The sequence below is a fragment of the Tinamus guttatus genome, unplaced genomic scaffold (genome assembly GCF_059628265.1).
Source record: "Tinamus guttatus ecotype Peru unplaced genomic scaffold, ASM5962826v1 Tinamus_guttatus_pri_ptg000049l, whole genome shotgun sequence".
Classification (NCBI taxonomy): domain Eukaryota; kingdom Metazoa; phylum Chordata; class Aves; order Tinamiformes; family Tinamidae; genus Tinamus; species Tinamus guttatus.
In genome coordinates this window covers 672442-693571 of record NW_028288583.1, presented here as the reverse complement: position 1 = coordinate 693571, position 21130 = coordinate 672442, and the positions used below count along the sequence as shown (strand labels likewise).

The window sequence follows — 21130 nt, the reverse complement described above, 5'->3', positions numbered from 1 at the left end:
GGAGAAGAAACCAGCGTGCCCCAAAAGCAGAACGGCTCCGCAGCTCTTCTTCCAAGGGCTGCACGCTTTGCCCAGCTGCCCCAACCCCAGAGAGCACAGGGGACGGTGGATAAAGAGGAAACTTCCTCCAGGATAGGGATTTTATTGCCAATTGCACCAAAAAGCTGCTGCTAACATGAAACTGAGCTCCAGAAACTCTCCCCTTGTGCAACAGGGCTGATGAGCGCCGTGTTCGGGGTGACGCTGGCCCCTGCGAGCCCCACGGCGCAGAGGGGACCCGCTGGACGCCTGCGCCTCCCCGCGCTGCCCCTCCGCTCCCGCAGCCCCAGCCTGCCAGCTCGTGCATTTTTGCGTGTTTTCTCACTACGTTGGCCCATTGCCTTTAAAAGGCTAAATGCTCCGGACTAAATTTGGTCATGCAGCTCTGCATGGTTCCCTGGAATGTCCTCGGGTTTCAGGCCGCTCCGGGAGCGCCGTTCCCGCCTCCCGCCGGGCTCCATTGGCTTCGCAGCTCCCGGAGCGCCGCTGGGCCCTGTTATTGGCCGCCCCTTGCGCCGAGGGGTGTCCCCTCTTTAAAAGCCCCCGGCCCGGGCTGCGGCGGTTCAGAGCTGCTGCGATTTAGCGCTCCAGCACCTGCTGCTGCCCGGGAAGCCCTGCCAAGGCTTCGTTTTTTTCTCCCATCCTTGGTACCACACCCCACCGCAACCGTGTCTCGCCAACGAGCCTCCAGGATGTCCAAGGTTGCCAAATACCGGCGCCAAGTTAGTGAAGATCCAGACATCGATAGTTTGTTGTCTACTCTGTCTCCGGAGGAGATGGAGGAGCTGGAGAAGGAGCTGGATGTGGTGGATCCGGACGGAGGCGTCTCTCCGGAGCTCGAGCAGAGCAGCCAGGCAGAGAAGCACCCAACGAGTGCCCCCAACTGCGACGCCACGCTCAACCACTGCGGGAAGGAGAGCAAGAGGACGATCCAGAGGGAAGTCTCCATGGACGTAAGTCACAGCGGAGCTGGCGGTTCTGTGGGAGATGCAGGGACACATCTGTGGTCTCCACCATTTTCAGGGACTACACAGAAAACACAAACCCTGAGAAACACACGTGGGGCTAAGAAGCTCTGTGTCACGTAGACACGAGGGGAGCAAGGCAGGGAGCTGCTCCAGGCGCCCCGGGTGTTTCGGAGCGGGGTGTTTCGGAGCAGGGTATTTCCTGAGATCCCAGCATCACTCAGAAAATGGAAATCTGTGCTGTGCCTTGCCTCTGCTCTGACCTCCTTTTGCAGGGCTGGAGATGAAGGATGGAGGGTCTGGTGTGCCGGCAGCAATCCTGCAGGCTCAGTTTCTCTTTCCCTGGTTACCTTTGGAGATCCCCCGGCTCCCGGTCCCTGCTGTTCCTCCTGCATCTCTCACTCTTGGGGCATAAAAAGAGAGAAAAGTTGGCTGCTTTGTGAAAATCGCCCTCAGAAGCAGGCTTTGCCCTAACTCACTCTCTTTGTGTGGTTTATTACTCCATTCAAATCCATTCTTTCACTAGGATTCCTATACATTTGCACACAAATTTTATTAGGACTTGGGCACTTGCACCTGGCAAGTCTTTTAATGGCTCCCTTGGAGCCTTGGGTCTAGAAAGCTTCGTGCCGGCCCCTCTCTGGCCTTTAGTGCGTCGCCGTGGTGGGAGCTGATCCCTCTTCCCACTAACACTTATTACCCTCCTCACTAGGAATACTTGGTATGTGCTCCGTGTGTGGGAGGCCGGGAAGCGTTTGTTTTCCCTACGTTTCCATGCGTGCTGAGCCAGAAAGAGAAAGATTGAGGCTCTTAACCCGTTTATCTCTGTAGTCATGGTGGGATTTTGCATCCCAGACCGGATCGACATGGACTGCTCAGGGATAGGGCCGCAGAGGCACTAAGAGGACGTGTGAATGCCCCTGTTAACAGATCCCCCTGGCTCTGATTCCTTATCCATTCCAGGTCACCAGCAATACCCTGCACGACAGCCGGCTCCCGGCAGCGCAGCCGAGCCCTGACCAGGCTGTGTGCGCTTGGAAGTAGCTCCTGATGCAGAGTTTGTGATAGGAGGGTCCTGTCTTGGCTGGGCCCTGAGGTGCAGCCAGTGTCTGAGCAGGGAGAAAAAGAGGAAAAATTGCGTTTCTGGAAGAAAAAGAAATGACGTTTCCTTGGAGAGCCGAACAAGGGGTTAAGAGCTTCTTCCCTGCTGTCCCCGAGCCGTCGCCCGCGGCGGGGGCTCCTTCCTTGCTATAGGCAGCGCTCGGCGTGGGCTGCGGGAGCGATTCCCACGCGCGTCCTCACAGCCGGAGCCCGGCCTTTATCCTCCCAGCTGCTGGGTGTCACACAGTGGAAAACTGCAGGACCAGCCTGCCCGAGAGGGGAAACCCGGTTATCCTGGTGATACCGGAGCGGGATTTGCCCTGGTGTGCACATAGGCTCAATTCCTGGCGCGCATTCCCACTCCGTGCTGAGCTGCCACCGGAAAAGCTACGTTTGCAGCCAGGGAGAGCTCTCAAGTCGGCATCGCTAGTGCTGCTGCTTCATTTTTGACCATGTGAAGAGGAAAAACAACTGCAAATGGTCCGTGAAAGTGTCTGGGATCAGGAGGACTGAGGAAATCTGTGGGTTTTTACGAAAAGAAGAAAAGAAGAGAAAAATTATAAAAAGAAGAGAAAAATGATGCCCAAGAGTGCACGGGTGTCTGCCCGCCCTGGGAGAGGGCTCAGGACCGTGGCCAGGGAGAGCAGCGCAAGGACACGTCCCCCACGAAAGGACGTCGTGCGGTGGCCGACGGGCAGGGCAGCGATGCACGTCCGGAGCAAAGAGCTCCTTTAGTTTCTTCTTTTGCTCCTGTTTGAACTTTAGTAGCTTCAGGCTGCTAAAGACAAAGCGAACTGGCTGCCGCTCAAGCACTGCAGCGGAACTGGCCCAGTTAGATTATATTGCAGTAACTGGATCTTGCAGAACTGACTTTCTCCTTCTATTTCAATCCCTGAAGGGAAAGGAAAAAAAAAAACAGATCCTCCTCCCATTCCTCCCTGGTATTGTCAGGACTTGGGATTGGCGCCTGGAAAATGCCCAGTGCTGGCAGGTCAGTGCGTGCTAATACCGGAGTGGGCCCTTTGCACCATCCCAAGGATAGAAGGGGCATCATCTCATGGCAGCAGCAGCCACAGAAACTAGCCCAGAAGCAGGTCAGCCCCTTCCCTCCCTCCAGGCGAGGAAGCCGCTGTGCTGTGTGGCGCCGTGTGGGATGGAGTGAGGACACGGAGCCGTTTGGAGCATCCCAGCAGCCTCCCGCGGCTCTCGCGTGGCTGCTCGCCACGCTGAGGCCCATGATGACAACCCCCCTTTTCCCATCAGCAGGTTTCGTGTGGCAGCGGCTGCAGGTGCTCCTGTCCCTTCTGGCTGCCAACGGGCCCCGCTGCGGTCGGGATCCGCTCGCCGCCCCCGCGGGCGCTTCGCTGGAGCGGCCGGCGTGGGTGTTTGCCCGGCCGAGCGCCAACATCGCCCTGTGGGCGCGCGGCGCCGGCCCATGGCTCTGCACGGCCCCGGCCGCCCCGCGGGGGTTCACGAGCAGAAACGCAGCCCGTGTGGGTTCACGAGCAGAAACGCAGCCCGCGAGACACGGCCACGCGAGCGCAGGGCGCCAGCGCGGAGCAGGAGGACCCCCCAGCGCGGCCGCTGCTCTGAGCAGCTGGGAGGTTTTGTCCTGCATCTGCAACGTCCCTTCGCTTGGGAGTGACAGCAGGTTGGATTCCCCTCCTTGAACTCTGAAGAACTGGGACTTTGAGCTCTGGCTCTGTTCCTGCCTTGCACAGAAGGCCTGAGGAGAGAAAATGTTAGGGATTTCCCACTCCAGCTCTGAGCTGGCACCTAGGCAAAACTGTAATGCCTAAAAAAGAAAAAAAAAAAACTTATTTTGCAAATCTAGAAAGCGCTTTGCAGTCCCCACAATAAAACGACCACCCCCAAAGCCCCTCGTGCCCCGCCTGCTAGGCCTGGGCATGGGGAAGCTTAGAGTTTCTCTTCCAGAAAAATTCTCTTTTTGCAGAGTAGCTCCAGGCACCCCGATTCCCTCCTAAATCTTGCGAGGAGCAGGTATATTTAGAAATATTGGAACTACATAATATCACGTATTCTTTCTCTGCAGTGAAAAGGGCAAACTTGGGTAACTAGGAAGCTGTTTATAAACAGCCCAAAATAGACGTGAGCTTCTCCCTGACTTCTCCGCGCTGGGGAGCCAAACTCACATCTTACTGGTGAATTAATCAACCTTGCTAGTGAGTGAAGACAAGTCCGTCTTGCGGTTTGAGGAGGGCAAATTTGGTAAGAAGTGAATCCCTTTGTGCTCCAGCTGATCCTCGGAGCTTAGATGGATCGGGAGCATCTGGACTTACCTCTCAATAGGGATGCAAAATTCCCGACTCTGGCCGCAGCGGATTCGCAAACGCTCTGTCGGCTCTCGGCCCAGGCGCGTTCAGAGCAATTAGTTGAGTTCACGACTAGCATGATTTATTCAACGTGACATCTGCAGCTCAGGTTTGGGATGTCGGTACTCGGATTTCTCTCCCACTCCGCGGGTTCTTAGCTAGCTCCAATGTACAAATGCACGACAACCGCTTCCCCAAGAAGCTGGGAGAGGACCCTCGACCTCAAGGAGTCTCCTCGGCAGCCTCCTAGCCTGAGTGGAGGGTTCTGTACCGCAGCCCCGCTGCTCCCAAGGGGAACTGAACTCCAGCTCTTAGTTGGAGCGGGATGGGGGCAACATGCTCATCTTCTGTGCGACGAGTGGTGTTTGTGATTAGATACCTGCTGGTAACCGTTTCCCCTCTACGGAGGCAGTTGGACTGTCCCCGTTTTGGGGCAGAAGGGCCGTGTCTGCCTGGCGTCTGGTTGCACGTGCATGCAGGCCTTGCCAAGAACACCCTGTTCCGCAGGGAAAAGGGGCTGGAGGCACCGGCCGGTGTCCCGGGTCAGCGGTGGGGCTGGGGACAGGGCCTGTCTTGGGATGCGCTGAGCAAGATCTTCCTGTGGGTCTGTAGCAGGGGACCCAAGGGAAATTGATATCCACAAGCACCTAAAGGATGAGACGGTTTCTAGTAGCTCATGGCTCCTAAATATGGCAGGCAAGAATATGATGAGAGAGAAATTCGGGTGAGAAACACTGCCTGTTTGCAGCGGTGACATTAACTGCTGCCAAGACTTGCTGGGGGGCACTGCTGACTTGCTGTGACCGGGAATCTTTGCATCCCACCTGGGATTTCTCTTTAAAGGCAGGAAAGGCGGCTGTGCCACGGGATAGGGGCTCTGCACAGGGATCTCTGAACCGTTTGCTGTGGGTGTCAGTTGAGTTACATGGAGGCAGGTTTTGTGAGAGCTGTTGCAGTTGGCTTTTCCTAGTTCTTTTTTTTGCTCTTTGCAACGTCCACTTTAAAAGGATGTAGATTTATGCACAGAGCTCTGATATAAGCCCTGGAGATATCCCTGCCTTTTCCACTGGTGAATTTAAGTTTTAACCATCCCCAACAGTACATTTGCCTGGAGGAACCTGGCTCAGAAGCGCCAACTCGTGGGAAGCACCGAGGCCCAGCGTGAAGCTCCCATCCAACGGGACCAGCTGGCCTCGTGGATGTCATTGGCAGGAGTTAGTGGGTTTGCTTTTCAGTGCCACAAAAGCGAGCTGCCGCCGTTCTCAGCTCTCCTTGGACTCGTGCCTGGCCTCACTGCAGGACCCAGGTGTCTCCCAACGCTCTGAGCACCTGGCAGCAAGAGCAGCTTCTCCTGGTGCTCTCCTTCCCTGCTGCCAACACCCTCCCTGGGAATGCAGAGCTCCAGTCCCCGCAGCGCTCCCAGTCCCACCTCCCAGAAGGGAGGCAGGGATTTCCCATTACCCTGTTGCTGGAGGGGATGCATTTCAGGGCCACAGAAATGCTTGCCCTACCAAAGTGTTTTCAGGTATAGTGGATGCCCGTGTGATCCCAGGGACCTGCTTTTTGGAGGAGAAGGCTCTGGATAGGAGGACATTGGGTTTCAGGCAGATATGTACAGCCCTGCTGCACATTCTCGCTGTTTTGGTCTCCGGAAGGCGCTTGCTCCTGGATGGTATTTAATCCCCTACTATTGCCAGCTGTGTGGGGAGGAAGGCACCATAAAACGCGGAGATCTTTCCTGGTGAATCCTCCATCAACACTGTGGAAGGTTAAGTCCATTCCTTAGTTCCCTATGAATGCTCAAAGCTTGTCAGCTTTGCATGAAAATATCTGGAGGAAAAAGCAAGCTGTCCCAATAGCTGGGACAGACTCAAGGGAAATTGTAAAAGAGGGGGAAAAATGGTTGTATCATCCTTTAAGCATCCTAGTAGCCCGTGACTAATACATGTGTATTTAAACTCGGTCCTTCTGTTTATCAACCCATTCTGTCTCCTCAAGGAGCCATCGCCAATTCCCAGTTCTTCCCTTTCTTTTAACTGTGTCCTGGGCAGGGCTCCGCAATCTCGCTGCCCTCCCTTCATCAGATGCTGTTGCTGTTCTGCCCATCTCCTGGCCTCTGAACAAGGTGTGGGAGTGGGTGACACTGGGTTTCCTTCACTCCTTCCCAGTGACACGTGGCTCACACTGAGGGTGCAGGTGAGTGGGGACATCTGGGATGTCCCTCCAGCAACACTCACAGCGTGAGCTGCAGCGGGCGAATCCCTGATCTTTGCATTCCTCCAGCAGGCAATAGGTAGGGAGATCCAAAATATTCACGTATTTTAGAAGATACCAAAGATATCACATAGAAGAGCTCAAAGATACTGAGTTGCTCCTATTTGGACGCAGAAAGAATGTGCTAGTGTAGCCTCTAACGGCAGCCACAGAGAAATTTTGCTGTGTGACTCCTCCGACCTGGGGCAGAAGGGCCTGTCAAGGAGAGCACTTTTTATTTGTCATTTTTTAGCATTCAAAAATGGAAACTGCTGTTGCCTGAGTGGATATTTGGGTCTTCATTTCTGGAAACATACCAACTCCATAAAGCGCTGGACGAGCATCAGAACCGAGTTCCCAGCTAGCAAGAGAAGAGAAAACAGGGCTCCAAGGCGAGAAGAAAAGCAGGAAAGCCCTGATGACGGATAGCTAAAGATCCGCAGCGCGAGGAACGGCCGAGGCAGGTGAGGCAGCACCGCGCTCAGGGCTGTACAGCATTGTCAATGAGCAGTGCAAGAAAGATTAGCACGACTACATCTGCTCTGCGACTGCCCAAATCAGAGCACAAAACGTTCCCAGCGACTCGTCGGTTCTGCCAGCAGCAAACTTTCTGTGTGGAAGATGCACGTTCCATCTAAGGGCACAAGCAGGAAAAAAACACTACATTTCCAGTCGGTCTGAAAAAACAACAGGGAAAAGCTTAATTCTATATTTACGTAAGCCTCAATGAGGGTACAGACAAATCCATGGAAATGCTTGTAGTGTTTAGTTTATATGGGCTGAGCTGCCACAGATGGGAAAGTTTATTATCTGTTTATGGTGAGCTGATAATTTGACTTACAAAGCAGGAAAAGAGCTAAACTCCTGTATATATCGCTTTCTTTCACGGCGCGATGACATCATTTCTGTGCTAAAATGGTCTCTGCTCCCAGCAGGACACTGGGATGAAGCAGCCGGAGCTCTCGAGCCCACCCTCGGCCTCGGTGGGAATCCCGGTGCTGCGGAGGAAGGAGATGCCAGGCCGTTTCGTGCGCGATGCTCGGGGGGGAGCATCGGGGCGCGTGTTTCGCAGCCGCGCGCGGAAGGCAGCTCCTGTGGTGGACCAGCCCCAGGGGATGGACAGGTCTTCTCAGGGCTTCCCTTCGCTCTGCTGAAGCGTGGTGACACGCGAGGGTGAGAAGGAGCAGGCGTCTGAGCTGCAGAAGTGCAGGGCTGCGAAGGCACCTCGGTGCATGCGGACTGCTGAGCCTGGGCTGAGAAGCGCAGAACCGAGACCCAATATTTGCTCCTGCCCTGTGGCTACAGATGTGGGCTGAGTGGCTCTGGATCCGCATGGCCGGGTGTCAGCTGCTGCCAAGGACCTGAGGGGTCTTGTCTGCTGGCCCGGGGGACAGATCAGGAAGGGGACGTAGCTGGGCTCGGAACCGGCAGCGCGCTGGGAGCAGCCTGCAGAGCAGAGGGAGATGCAGTCTGCTTCCTTTCAGGGAACGTCTTCAGCTTCCAAGATCGAGGGAGCGTGACTCCTGGCTGGCCCTGCCGTATTTCATTTAGTGCTGAGCTCTCTGCTTCGGGCTCCACGTGACACCGGAGCCCAAGTGGCACAGGAGCGCGTGCTCCTGCTCTTCACGAGCTATTTGCAAGGTTTGGCCAACAAATCAGCTCTCAGATTTTGGCAGGTAGGCACTTGGGTCTGGATCTCATCTCCTGGGCTTTAAACATCTCAGTTCATCCCCCCACATTGGGTGCCCATGGCCCTCCGTGCTGGCCCCATGGGCTGCCTGATGGCACACGCGACCCGCGGGCAACTTGCACCATCAAGGGGCCAGAAAACATTTTCCATAGAGTCTCAGGAGAAGGGGAACCAGACCTGTGCTTCTCAAGCATCCCGCACCCAGTGCTACAGAGGACAGGAGGGAGGATTTAGAACTCACTAGGTCTGATTTGCAGGGCTTCTCTTCCCAAAAATCTGCGGAATGCTCTTAACATTTGCCCACAGAAAGTTTGCCAGACAGAAATGCAGCCACGAGGTGGCTGTGATGTGAATCACTGAGGTTTGCTGCCCTCTGCAACCTCTGGCGAAGAGGAGGCAACCAGAGAAAAAGCTTCAGCTTGGGAATGTCCAGCTCAGCCACAGCTGTGTCAGGAGGAGGGGCTGGGAAAATGACGGGCAGAAGGAAAAAAAAAACTAAAAACAGATTTTAATAGAGAAACAAAAGTTTCCGTTTGCAAAGTATCCAGTGGCTTTAAGGGCCCTCTGGAAAATTGCTTCATGTTGCCGGAGAAGACATGAAGGAACCTATCGGAAACATCTGTTATCAGCCTTAAATTCTGCAATAAGGGCAAAGCAAGATGAGAGTCAGGGCGGGAAGTCGTCCGGTCTCTGGAGAACAGTGTTGCGTCTCCAGAGGAGCGTGTTTTAAGCAACATCGGTCTGGGAAGTGCAAGGATACAGCGATATTTGGGGTCAAAAAGTTCTGAGCCGAAGGGAAGGGGAATAACTGACCTCCTTGTTAAAATAAGAGTAATAACTGAGGTGGGATGGGGCAAGAAGTTGTTTACATGGCGCTGGGCTTTGGCACACAGAGCTTGGCCAGGGGGTCTTGCAAGGTCTGGAGGATGACAGCGACGTTCCTCAGTGCTGGAAGCTGAAGTCCTTTTGCCCTTGCAAGAACCACTCTGCTTCTTCCCAAAAATGTCCAAACATGCAAAGAGAGGGCCCGGTAGCTTCCTGGGAATGGTCCCGCCAGGGAGCCCGGCAGGACAGGAGCCCTCTGGGCAGTACAGGAGGGTGTCGCTCAACGCGGTCCCGGCAGACGGGCGCTCTCATCGGGAGGGCTGCGCCCGGCCCGGCGCGGGGAGTCCCAACGCCCTTACGATGAGATGGGTGTTCGGTAGAGGCTGTCCCGAGGGAGCAGCCCTGCAGGAACCTCCTGCTCCCACTTCCTCCGATGGTCTCTGGCAGTCTGGGTTTAGCAGCCTTTAGGGCCAAGGACACAGCATTTTCCCAGGAATGTCCTTGGCTCTGAGTTGTCCCTGCGCTGCTCAAAATTGGCCAAAGACTGCAGAAAAGGAGCAGTTTGACCAGCTCCTGTTATGGAGCTTGGCTCCAACAACTCTTCCACGTGCCTTGAGTGCAGCAGCAAAGGGCACCCAAATAGCTGGGAATGACAAATCAACACAATCTGCCACTCGGGCCATCCCAAGGGACTTCTCTGTGTGGTGGAACAGTCTTGGGGGACATCGCGGTCCCCCGGGAGCTCTCCTGTGGCTCTGCCAGTCCCATTGAGGGATGGTGGGATGTTGGTGCCTTGCTCACAGCTTCTGGGGATGGGATCGGGGTGAACTGGGCAGGAAGGAGGCGTTATCATGGGCTCCCTTTAGAGCCAATGCAGTTAAGTAGATGTCTCCAGAGGAGGATGCAGATGCCTGGTTAGACCTGTGGATCTCAGGGTCTTGCAGTGGTTTTGGAGACCTTTTAGGGGCTTATTAGCATCTATAAGACACTTTGAAACTCTCCAAGCAGCGATGCCCCACTGGCTGGTTAGTTATGGAGCCATAACTGTGCCTAAACCCCTTGCTTAGGGTAACCACCAGCACCTTCCTCCCCTTGGCAGTTTGATCTGGGAGCTCCCAAGTGACCAGTAGCTCCAGAGAGCAATTTATGTCTCGGAGTCCTTGGTGGTTGCCCACTTCCCTGCTCTCCCATGTCTTCCAAATCTTCCCAATTGCTCAGGATTTGTGCAGGACTCATGGAGCTTCGCTGGTGGGTACCTGATGCCCAGGCCGTGCCCGCAGGAGGCACTTGTTAGTACAGCAGAGCCTGGGAGAAAGGGACAGGCTCCTGTCAGTGTCCAAGCAGGAGAGGTTCTGCTTGGTTTACAAGTAGCACAACCTTGGGTAGGGGGTTTCTGTTGGTGGCAAAAGTAGTGAAGTATTTTGTGAGTGTGTGGTTATTCACTTCTCCCCTTGCCCCCATAGACAGCCCATGTTTCCCACTCTTATTCCTTGAGAATGGATGTCCCCATAGCTCCCACAGGGGAGGACTGTCCACCTCTGCTCAGGGGCTCGTGGAGCTCATGTCCCCATCGTCATCAGCAATGACCAGCAATGACCATTGGCCCCTTTGAAGCTAACCCCTCATTTCCAGCGGTGCCGAGGGCTGAGGATCCTCGTGGGGTCCTTGCTCCACACCACAAGCATCTCCAAGGGCCCTGTCCTGGCTCCCGCTCCCCCTCTTGTGCTCTTGGTGCTCGTATTGCAGCCAGGAGCTTGGGAGACATGTCCATCTCTTGCTTGGAGAGACCCCCAGAAGCTGTAGATGATGTTAAGAGACTGAATCAATATCAACCTTCCAAGCCGAGTTCAGTATTTCTGGATTTTAGGCATGGGGCAGTTTTGGCTCTGAGAACTTGGGCTGAGCGATGCAATGCTGATGGATGGCCCTGTTTTCTCCTCAGGCCACGTGCCCCAGCAACACACCTCACGGAGGGGCTGGTCCTGGCCTCTTCTGATGTCTCCCCCTTTCTCGGAAGCTCCCCAGCCTCAAACGCAGCTGGGAGATGGCTCCGCAGAGCGAAGGACCCGCTGCTTGGCAGCGCTTGTCCTCCAAGGCTCACAGCTTGTTCTTCAGCGAACCCGTGCACGTGGCTGGAGCGACAGGGCCATGAACACCTCTTCCCAGGACGTGCCACTGAAAATAGCTGCGCTCTGGTAAAAACAGGCCCCTTCCAAAGCCAAAACACACCTTTCACGAGCGCATTTCCATATGTCACCTCCACCAGGGACCGACATAAGGGGGGCTGGACCAAGTCACCCCTGCTCTGCAGCTGGGGGCGGTTTGTGAGCCGCTGGGGACGTCTTCCCTTTCCTCCTCAGCATGTTCCCATCTCACTTGTGACCCACTCGTGGGCGCAGCGGGCACCCTCGTCCCTGCCAGCTCATGGGTCCCACTCCAGGCGCCCTCCCGAGCGCGCAAGCTGAGACCCTGCTCCGCGTTTCTGCACCTCCGCTGCTTAAGATATGACGGGGCCTCCGTGCTGCCCGAGCCCTCCCGTGCACGCAGGAACGTTGCGGGGCAGGAGGTCCCCATGGGATGGTCCCCACTAGCCCTGCTCCATGGGACGGTCCCCACGGCGCGAGCAGCGAAACTCGCGGTCCCTGCGCAGGGCGAGCGCGGGGGCAGTTTGCGCCGGGGCGGGAGCGGGGCCGCGAATGTTCGGATTCCAGGCAAGAAGTTCCCAGTCTCCGTTGCCTTTTAAGGCAACATCTGAGTGGGTTTGAGGGTTGCGTTTGCTAACAAGCGATGGCAATGCTCATTTTAGTCTATTTGGAGGAAAGGGGAAGGCATTTCAGTTCATCAAAACACTGGTGATTAATCAGCCAAGTACCAGGCTGTTTTCATTAGGCTTATTTTTAAAGGTCTGACACGCTGTGTAAAAATATTCCGCTAATAACCTCGCTCGCAGCAGAGGGAAGAGCGCAGGAGGGGGTGCAGCGGCCCTCGTTTCTAGGTGCCCAAGGTAAATACATCAGCAGGCAACGGGGAGCGTGCGGAGCTGGCCGGGGGTCCACTGGAGACAGCCTGGCCGGTGGCCCTGGGGGCTGCAGGGAGGTCCAGGATTTTGAGGCTGGGAGGAAGGATGCATTTCTCTCCTCTCCTCTTCCTCCTCATCCTGCCATGCAGCTTCTCCGTTGTGCCCCAGCCTGGAGGTCACTGAGCCCTGCAGCATCGTCACCCGGGAGCGAAGCTCAGGCTGCTGTCACCACCCTGGGCTGGCGTGAAGAAACTCACAGGGGACCCGGGGATGGGTGCAAAGACAGGGCAGGATGAAGGCAGGAGCAACAACCCCTCTGCAAACCAGCCAGGAGCCCCTAAAACAGAACGTGGCTTCTGGGAGGGAGCCTCTGACTTGGGTTCAGAGGAGCCCCGGGTCTCCACGAAGGGATGGGGATGTGCTCATAGACACCGTGGGGAAGCCCATGGGGACTCCTGGCTGAAGGCAGCTGTAAGGAGAACAGCAGTAACTGCGGGATAACGGGGTATTCCCACTGCTGTCTCCTGCAGCTTTGCCAAGCAGGGATTTGATGCACTTCTTATTTTGCTCTGGTTTCATCTGGGTTGGAGAAACCTGCTGCTGCCTTCTCTGAACATCCTTCTTTCTAGGCTTTTCCTCCCTTTTCCCAAGACCATCCTGGGCAAAACCTTTGTTCTGCTTGCTTTGGATGTGCCGGGAAATAGGCTGGGAGATGCTGCAGGAACAACCTCAAGAGCTTAGAGAGACCCAGGGCTCTCCACCACCAAACTGCGCATGCTCATCCGGGAAGAAAAAGGCTTTTTGGAGCACTCGGCATGGAGACAAAACTGCTGCCTCTCTGCTCAGCTGTGTTTGCCTTCCCTTTAGACATGAGAGGGCTGGAGAGCCTGGGGGATGCTGTCCTTTCTTGCAGGGACACAGAGAAATATCCTGGCCGTGGCATCCCCAAATGCCCTTAAGTGGCTTGGGGGACATCAGTGTAGGCACAGAGCAAGGCTCCTGTCCCCGGCTTGCCTTCTTTTCAAGCTCCTGTTGGAAAACACATGGTCTTCCTTCCTGATGTGGCCAAGGCGGTTGAGGATGGGACTGAGCAGCCTCGCCCGGTCCCAGCTCAGCTCCGGGAATGGGGCCGCCTTGCTCCGTGCTGGTGGCATCGCCTGCTCCCCTGCACATCCCAGGCAGGGGGAGGCCAGGGTCAGGCCACATGAAGTCCAGCCACAGTCACCAGCATTTGTGCCACGCTGGGGCTGTGGGGACAGGACGGGTAGTGCTCCATAGGGGTCTCGCACATGCCCTTCTGTCGCGTGTTTCGGGCCACGGTGGGGAGCCAAGAAATCTCTTAACTAAATAAACAGATCTCTGGTCCCAGATGGCATCTGTTTATATGCCAGGTACAAACAGTCTCCACAGCTGCCACGCTCAGAGCGGCCAGTTCTTTCCACAGTCTCACAGAGCAGCAGTGCCTCACGGCAGGAACGCGGGTGCGCACGTCGCCCCGGCACGGTCACCGCCGGGCAGGGCCGGGCAGGGCTGCGGGGTCCTGGCTAGGCCCACGAGGAGGAGAGGGCCTGCCCTGGCGGCAGGACAGGGCCCGCCACTGCCTTGGGCCCATCGCTGGTGTCACGGCGCCGGGCGGGCACCACGGTGCTGTGGAACCATAGAATCACAGAACGCTGAAGGTTGGAAGGGACCTCTAGAGGTCATGTAGTCCAACCCCTGCACACGCAGGGTCACCTAGAGCACGTGGCACAGGACTGCGTCCAAGCGGGTTTGAAGATCTCCAGAGAAGGAGACTCCACAACCTCTCTGGGCAGCCTGTTCCAGTGCTCTGGCACCCTCACTGTTAATAAGTTCCTGTGGAACTTTGGGTGTTTCAGTTTGTGGCCGTTTCCTCTAGTTCTGTCGGTGGCCACCAGTGAAAAGAGGCCAGCACCATCCTCCTCACTGCCTCCCTTGAGGTACTTCTAGACACTGCTCAGGTCCCCTCTCAGCCTTCTCTTCTCCAGCTGAACAGGCCCAGCTCCCTCAGCCTCTCCTCATAGGGCAGATGTTCCAGGCCCCTGATCATCCTTGTGGCCCTGCGCTGGCCTCTCTCCAGCAGCTCAAAGTTGCTCGGGAAGCTCGGGGAGGCACCGGAGCTCGCTCCAGGCTCACGCCACAGTTTGCTGCTGCTTTTCCCTGCAGTCCTAACGCCCCCCGTCAAAGCTGGCATCTGCTCCGCCATCCCCCGACCTGGCGCTGCCTCTCCCCGCTGCCGGCTCTGCCCTCGAGCTGAAGACACCCAGATTAACCCGCAGGGCAGTAAATCCGGGCCAGGCTCCCAGCTAGCGGTGTCACAACACGTTGTCCCTGCTTATCGCCGGACAGAAACCACCGTCCTCCAAGAGCTGCGGGCTCCCTGGCCACCCAGCCGCAAGCAGGAGGTTTCCACGAGCAAGACCAAGTGCAGACGAGAAGTTTGGACCTCACCCTGCACAGCAAGCTCAGTCCCGCTGGAAGAGATGGATCTGTCCATTGCTACCACTCCATGACTGGGACTGGAGGTGTCGTATCTAAGCAAGGGAGCTGAATCCTGTCCCTGCGGCCAGCTCTTAGTGCCTCGGTGGGCAAAGTTACAACGACATCTAACGACAGCTCAAGAAAAGGCGATTTAACTGACAGGATGATGATCAAATAGCCCTTAAGCATGAAGGGAAAGAGGGAAATACTGAACTGGAAGAGGCAGTCTGGAAGGAAATACTTAGGAAGCCCCAGGGTTTTCAGCCTCTGCGTGAAGGGACAGCAGTGTCACTGTCTGAAGGTCAGAGTTAGAAAGCTGAAAACACAGACTGAATTCCTCTTGCATTTCCAAGGCCAACAAACACAACAGCAGCATCACAGCAAGCTGAAAAATGCAAAGGCAGAATTTGCATTTCAAGAGCAAATAGAGAAAGCCGCAGACAAAATGAAAGCACTGCTCTTTGCCAGCACACGAAGGAATGAGTGGGCGTCTGGGCTGGCCTGGAGTTAAAAGAAGAACTTCGGGAGGCCCAGGGCATCGCTGTGGATGCCTTCACATCAGCCCCTCGGCACAGGCTGAGGGGAGATCCCAGCCGTGGGGCAGGGGGCTGCCCGCTGTGGTCACGTTGCCTTTCCGACACACGGTGCTTCGCACCCTCCCTGCAAGGAAGGGATTTGCATCCCTCTCCACGACCCCCTGGCCAAGCTCTTCCTTCCCATATTGCCACTGAGAACGGCACGCGAGAAGGTGTGCTGGGTAAACAGCGTACGTTGAAAAGCAATAAACGCCCTGTCCTACTTTGCCTGCTTCTCTACAGGGAACTAGGGGCTCAGCGGGCAAACTCACGTCACAGAGCCTGGGAGACCCTATGGGATCAACACGGGTGACCCGGGCCACTGGCTGTGGATGCTCTCCTGCTTACACACCTGCCAAAGCCACCATAAGGAGCGCTTCAGGCTCTGGAATGGCTGCATTTGTGGGATATCTGTCTGGAAGTCATTTAGAAAATGCTAGGAAAGGATCTGGGGATCATGGACTATGGGTGTTAGAAGCACCCCTGTTTCCACCTCTGGCTAAAAAGAGGATAAAGGAGGCCATGACCATGACTGCTGGAGCCTGTTGGGAAGGACCTGGAGACAGAAGAAGAGCAGAGGGGCCACTGAGAGCTGCAAGGGGACCTCAGCACCCTTGTGCCCTGCAGGCTCTGTCTCCATTCAGGGCATTGGAGCCTTCCCCTGGACCTGAGGACTTCAGCTGAGTTAAACCTCCCTCTTCCAGAGCACAGCCACGAAGCAGCAGGCACAACGTAAAAGCACAATGTGAAACCCCTCCACTGGGGTAGATGAGACCCTGGCCCATATTCAGGGCTAAACCACTGCAATTCAGGTTGGGGTGTTTATTCCCCCTGACCGTGAGGCTGCAGGTCTCTCCCTTCCCAGCACAGACCTGGCACTGGGCAAGGAGGGACAGAGCCACCGCTCTGCCTCTCACTGCTGCCAGAGCCAGGGTTGGAGCAGGCTCTCTCCGGGTGTTGCCTCCCAGGACACCCTCTTCTCACCAGGTTTCTATCACATAAATCACTTGTGCTTCATCTCCCCTCTTTGCCATCATGACTGCTGAAAAAGCGCTACTCAAATCTCTCTGCTTTCCCCATCTCCCCCGCTCATCTCCCCTCCACCCAACCCTTCAACGGCCTCATAGCAAAGAGGACAGTGGCCACCATGCTTCAGGGCAGCTCATCCCTTGTAGGAGCAGTCCAAGACCTTCCTAAGACCTGCAGCCTCCCATGATTGTCTGTGCGCCTTCCCCAGCCGCGACGGTGCCCACATGGACACGGTGGATGCAGTTCCCCTTGCGTGTGGTTCTTCATGCGCCCCTTGCACGAGAGAGGTGCTGAGTTTATGGTGATGGGATGCGGGTAGCAAGTCTGGAGGTCTGAGGGAGTTTGCCTCTGTAACCTTCATGTTTTTGTGTTGTTAGGAGACCAGGTCGACAGAGAAGAATAAGGAAGCCAAGAACAGTGAAGAAAAGGGCAAGGAAGCTCCTTCCAAAGACCTGGCCCATAAACGAAATGTAGAAGGGAAAGACTCTAAAAAGGAAGAAAGTGTTAAGAAAACAGACCCCAAAGTTAAAGCTGAGCCTGAGAGAAAACCCAAAGATGAGAAAGCGATCAATGACAAAGTCAAGGCCATGGAGAAAAAACTGCTGGGGAAGGACAAAAAGGAGGAAGAAAAGGGTTCAGCATTAAAGAAGGATGCAGGGAAGGATAAAAAGGAGGAAGGCAAAGATTCGGCATTAAAGAAAGGGTTAGGAAAGGACAAAAAGGAGGAAGACAAGTCTTCAGCATTGAAGGATACAGGGAAAGACAAAAAGGCAGAGGAAAAGAGCTCAGCATTAAAGAAAGAGGGAGGGAAGGACAAAAAGGAGGAGGAGAAGGCTTCAGGTTTGAAGAAGGACACAGGGAAGGACAAAAAGGAAGAGGACAAGGCTTCAGCGTTAAAGAAGGATGCAAGGAAGGATAAAAAGGAAGAAGAGAAGGGCGTGGGATCAAAGAAAGAGGTAGGAAAAGATACAAAAGGAGAAGAAAAGAAAGAAAAGGATAGAAAAGAAGAAGAAAAGAATTTGGCTTTGAATAAATCAAAGGCTGGTGAAAAGGATAAGTCCCAGCCAGAGCCAGAAAAGGCAGCAGAGGAGAAGGAACAGGAAGCTGAGAAGAGCACAGCAGCTGAAAACAGCACCTCCAAGCCCACGGTCAGCCCCCCAGAACAAGCCAAGGACGATGAGGCCTCCAGCATTTTTGATGAACTCATCGAGAAAGTGAAGAACAACGACGCTGAGGTCACGGAAGTGAATGTGAACAACTCGGACTGCATCAACAACGAGACCCTGGTGCGCTTCACCGAGGCCCTGGAGTTCAACACCGTGGTCAAAGTGTTCGCGCTGGCCAACACCCGCGCTGACGACCACGTGGCCTTTGCCATTGCCATCATGCTGAAGGCCAACAAGGTGTTGACGAGCATCAACCTGGACTCGAACCACATCACCGGCAAGGGCATCCTGGCCATTTTCCGGGCCCTGCTGCAGAACAACACCCTGACCGAGCTGCGTTTCCACAACCAGCGGCACATCTGTGGGGGGAAGACGGAGATGGAGATCGCCAAGCTCCTGAAGGAGAACACTACCCTCCTGAAGCTGGGCTATCATTTTGAGCTGGCTGGGCCTCGCATGACGGTCACCAACCTGCTAAGCCGAAATATGGACAAACAGAGGCAGAAACGCCTCCAGGAGCAGAAACTGGCCCAGGAACGTGCAGAGAAGAAAGACCTCCTGGAGGTGCCCAAGCCTGGAGCCCTGCCAAAGGGATCCCCCAAGGCTTCCCCACAGCCATCCCCCAAGGCGTCCCCGAAAATCCCTGCAAAGAAAGGGGCTGCACCTGCTGCGCCGCCCCCGCCGCCTCCTCCGCTCGCCCCGCCACTCATCAATGAGAACCTGAGGAACTCGCTGTCACCGGCCACACAGAGGAAGTTGGCAGATCGGGCACTGCCAGTGCAGGAGAAGAACTCACGAGACCAGCTCCTGGCGGCCATCCGCTCCAGCAACCTCAAACAGCTCAAGAAGGCAAGTGCGGGGCGAGCGTGGGCGGTGCTCCTGGAGCTGGCCCGGGGACTGAGCTCTGGTGGCACCTCCGGCACTGCCGGAACAAGGGCTGTGCTCTAGTGCGGGATACGGGGCGTAGGGTCTGTGTTCCCAACCCAAGGGCAGCAGGTTCCTCTGGTTCTGCTGTCACATCAGCGCAGCGAGATGGATCCTTGGGGTGCAAGGGGCAGCCGTGTCGGTGGGGGGTACTTGAGGGTGGCCACAGGGCTCCGTCTCTCCCAGCTGCTCCCTGCTGTGCCCAGTAACGCGGTGTCTTCTCCGGCAGGTGGAGGTACCAAAGCTGCTGCAGTAGGGAGTGGGGGCTCTCCCACGCGCAGCCGCTGTAGCAGACCCCAGGACACTCACCTTTCTCGTGACTGTTTCCATGACAAGCCCTTTGGGAGCCTGCAGTGACCGATGCCGAGGAGCAGTGATCTCTCTGGGACCGATGGAGGAAGAGAGCGGGCCCGAGGAGGGCCGAGCCAGCACGGTCATTCGACGCAGTGTGTGAGGAAGATCTTGTATTTATTATTTCTAGGTTTGTGAAGCCCTAAAGCTCTTTCTTTTGCCAGCACCGTGCCCCGATCCATCTGGCCACCCGGACATGCTGAGGGTAGAGGAGGGGATTGCAGAATGCAGCGGGTGGCGGGTGGCTCCTGGTTCCAGGCAGCGCTGCAGGGCACCCGGCAGAAGACACCGGCTGAGCTTTGCTGGCGGCACCTTGTCACATGCGTGTCCGCGTGCGGCCCTCGGCCCCATGTGGCTCTACACAGGCTTGGCAGCACGTGCATGGGGGGAGCCTCTGCCGAGAGGGGTCTGCGCCGAGTCCCCGCCTCAGCTCTGCAGCGCTGGGGACACAGTGGCCCGGGAGGGTGGCACCTTGGCGGCATCAGCATCCGCGGGCCCCTGGGGAGGGAGCAGGACGCACGTGGTGGAGGGAGCCAGCGCTGGAGGCCAGCGGTGATGCCGGTAGCTGTGCGAAGAGGGGTGACAACTCCCAGCCTGGTTTGCTGGCAGGACTCCGCTCACACCGTGACCCGCAGCAAGTCGGGGCTGGGAAGGGCAGACTCACCTTCCAAGCTGCCAGCCTTGTTTCCCTGCGGGGCTGGGGACAGCTAGACCAGTGTCACTGCTGGGGCCGCCTTGGCTTTGCACAGGGCCTCCACACAGCCAGGAGGGTCACGGGGCTCTAGCCCAGGCACGGAGCTTGCCAGGTCCCAGAGGTGAGGCCAGACAGTGGGAGGCGTTGGTTGGGTGCGGGGGGCCAAGAGGAGGAGCAGCCAGGAAGAGAGGGGAGACCGAGGTGACGGAGCAGAGGACGGAGCAGAGCTGCGAGAGCCCGGATCTCCGGACAGTGCGGCTGGAGGTGCTGCGGCCACGCGGGGCTGGCAGCAGCCTCCTCACCTCCCTTCACCGCCCACCTCTGGGACACCGCTGGGAACGTCCAAGCATCAGGATCCCCTGCAGAGCCCCACGTCAGCCAGGCCACGTCCCCTGTTCCCAATTTGGGCTCCATCCACCTCCCCATCCCGACCCACCACCTACAGGCTGGAAGATCCAAGATCTGGTCACTCAACTAGTCCACGCAGCCATCCAGGTAGACACCAACCCCACGGGCAGAGCAGAAGGTGGCATTTTGCAGCCACCAATGTCGCCTCAGCCTTACCCACCTGCCCACTGGTGGGCAAGGAGGTGACTTGGGGACGTCACCCACCTGATGGCTACGCTACCATCTCCCTTGGGAAATGCTGCAAGGGGCAGGTGGGGGGCGTCTGGCCATGGAGACACCCAGGATGTCATTGAGCAGGGACACAGGGGACAACAGGTCGGAGCGCGGGAGCGCCAAGTGCCTGCAGCTCCGTAGGCACCGTCGAGATCTCGGGAGGCTTCTGGGCGCCTGCAGAAGCGGCTCGCGCCTTGTACGGCCACTGCATCGCAATAAAGCTCACCCAGCGCCTGAGCGGGGGGCGCAGCGGGACCGCTCCGGCCACGCTGCTCCCGGAGCCGCAGAAATTCCTTTATTTGGGCATTGCGGCGCGAGGGCGGCCGGGCGGGCGGCCACGGCGCGGGCTGGGGGCGAGCGGGGCCCGCGGCCGCCGCGCGTTGCGGGCGGCCCGGGCGGGCGGCACCGGGGGGGCCACGCGGCTCCCGCAGCGGAGCGGGGCCGGGCGGTACCGGCACCGCCGGGGCGGGCGGCACCGCGACCCAGCGGCGCGGGAGTGAGAGCGGCACCTACGGGCAGGGGGCGGTACCGGCACCCGCCATGGGGGGAGGTGGTACCGGCTCTCGCTGTCAAGGGGCGGCCGAGTGGGCGGTACCGGGATCTACGGAGGAGGGGCAGGAGGCAGAACCGGGGCTCCCGCCGGGGGCGGTACCAGTGCCCATGGGCGCGGCGGGGGGCTGGTACCGGCCTTCCCGGGGCGGACTGTACCGGGGCCCACCGCGGGGGCGGTACCAGAACCTGCGGGCGGGGGGCGGTAACGATACCCCCGGGGCGGAGCGGTACCGGGACCCGCTCTGCAGTGGGCGGCCCCGGGAGCTGTGGGCCGGTACCAGCACCCACCGTGGGAGGGGGGAACAGCCGGACTCGCCATCAGGGGGCGGCCGAGTGGGCGGTACCGCCCCCCCCCCCCGCGGCTGGAGGCGGCACCGGGACCTATCGAGGAGGGGGCGATACCGAGACCCCCCGGCAGGGGGCAGAGCCGGGGCTCCCGCCGCGGGGGCGGTCCCGGTTCCCCCGCAGGCGGCGGCGGCGGCGGCGCCGTCAGG

At 57.4% G+C, this 21130-nt stretch overlaps 1 protein-coding gene across 1 annotated transcript; it reads left to right on the top strand.

Moving 5' to 3' along the window:
• The first annotated feature begins 606 nt into the window (after positions 1 to 606).
• On the top strand, positions 607 to 18674 carry LMOD1 (leiomodin 1). The gene is made up of 3 exons (XM_010224261.2): positions 607 to 992; positions 16706 to 18343; positions 18648 to 18674. The coding sequence occupies exons 1-3, from the start codon at positions 732 to 734 to the stop codon at positions 18672 to 18674; spliced, it is 1926 nt and encodes a 641-aa protein (XP_010222563.2). The 5' UTR covers positions 607 to 731.
• Positions 18675 to 21130: the final 2456 nt, after the last annotated feature.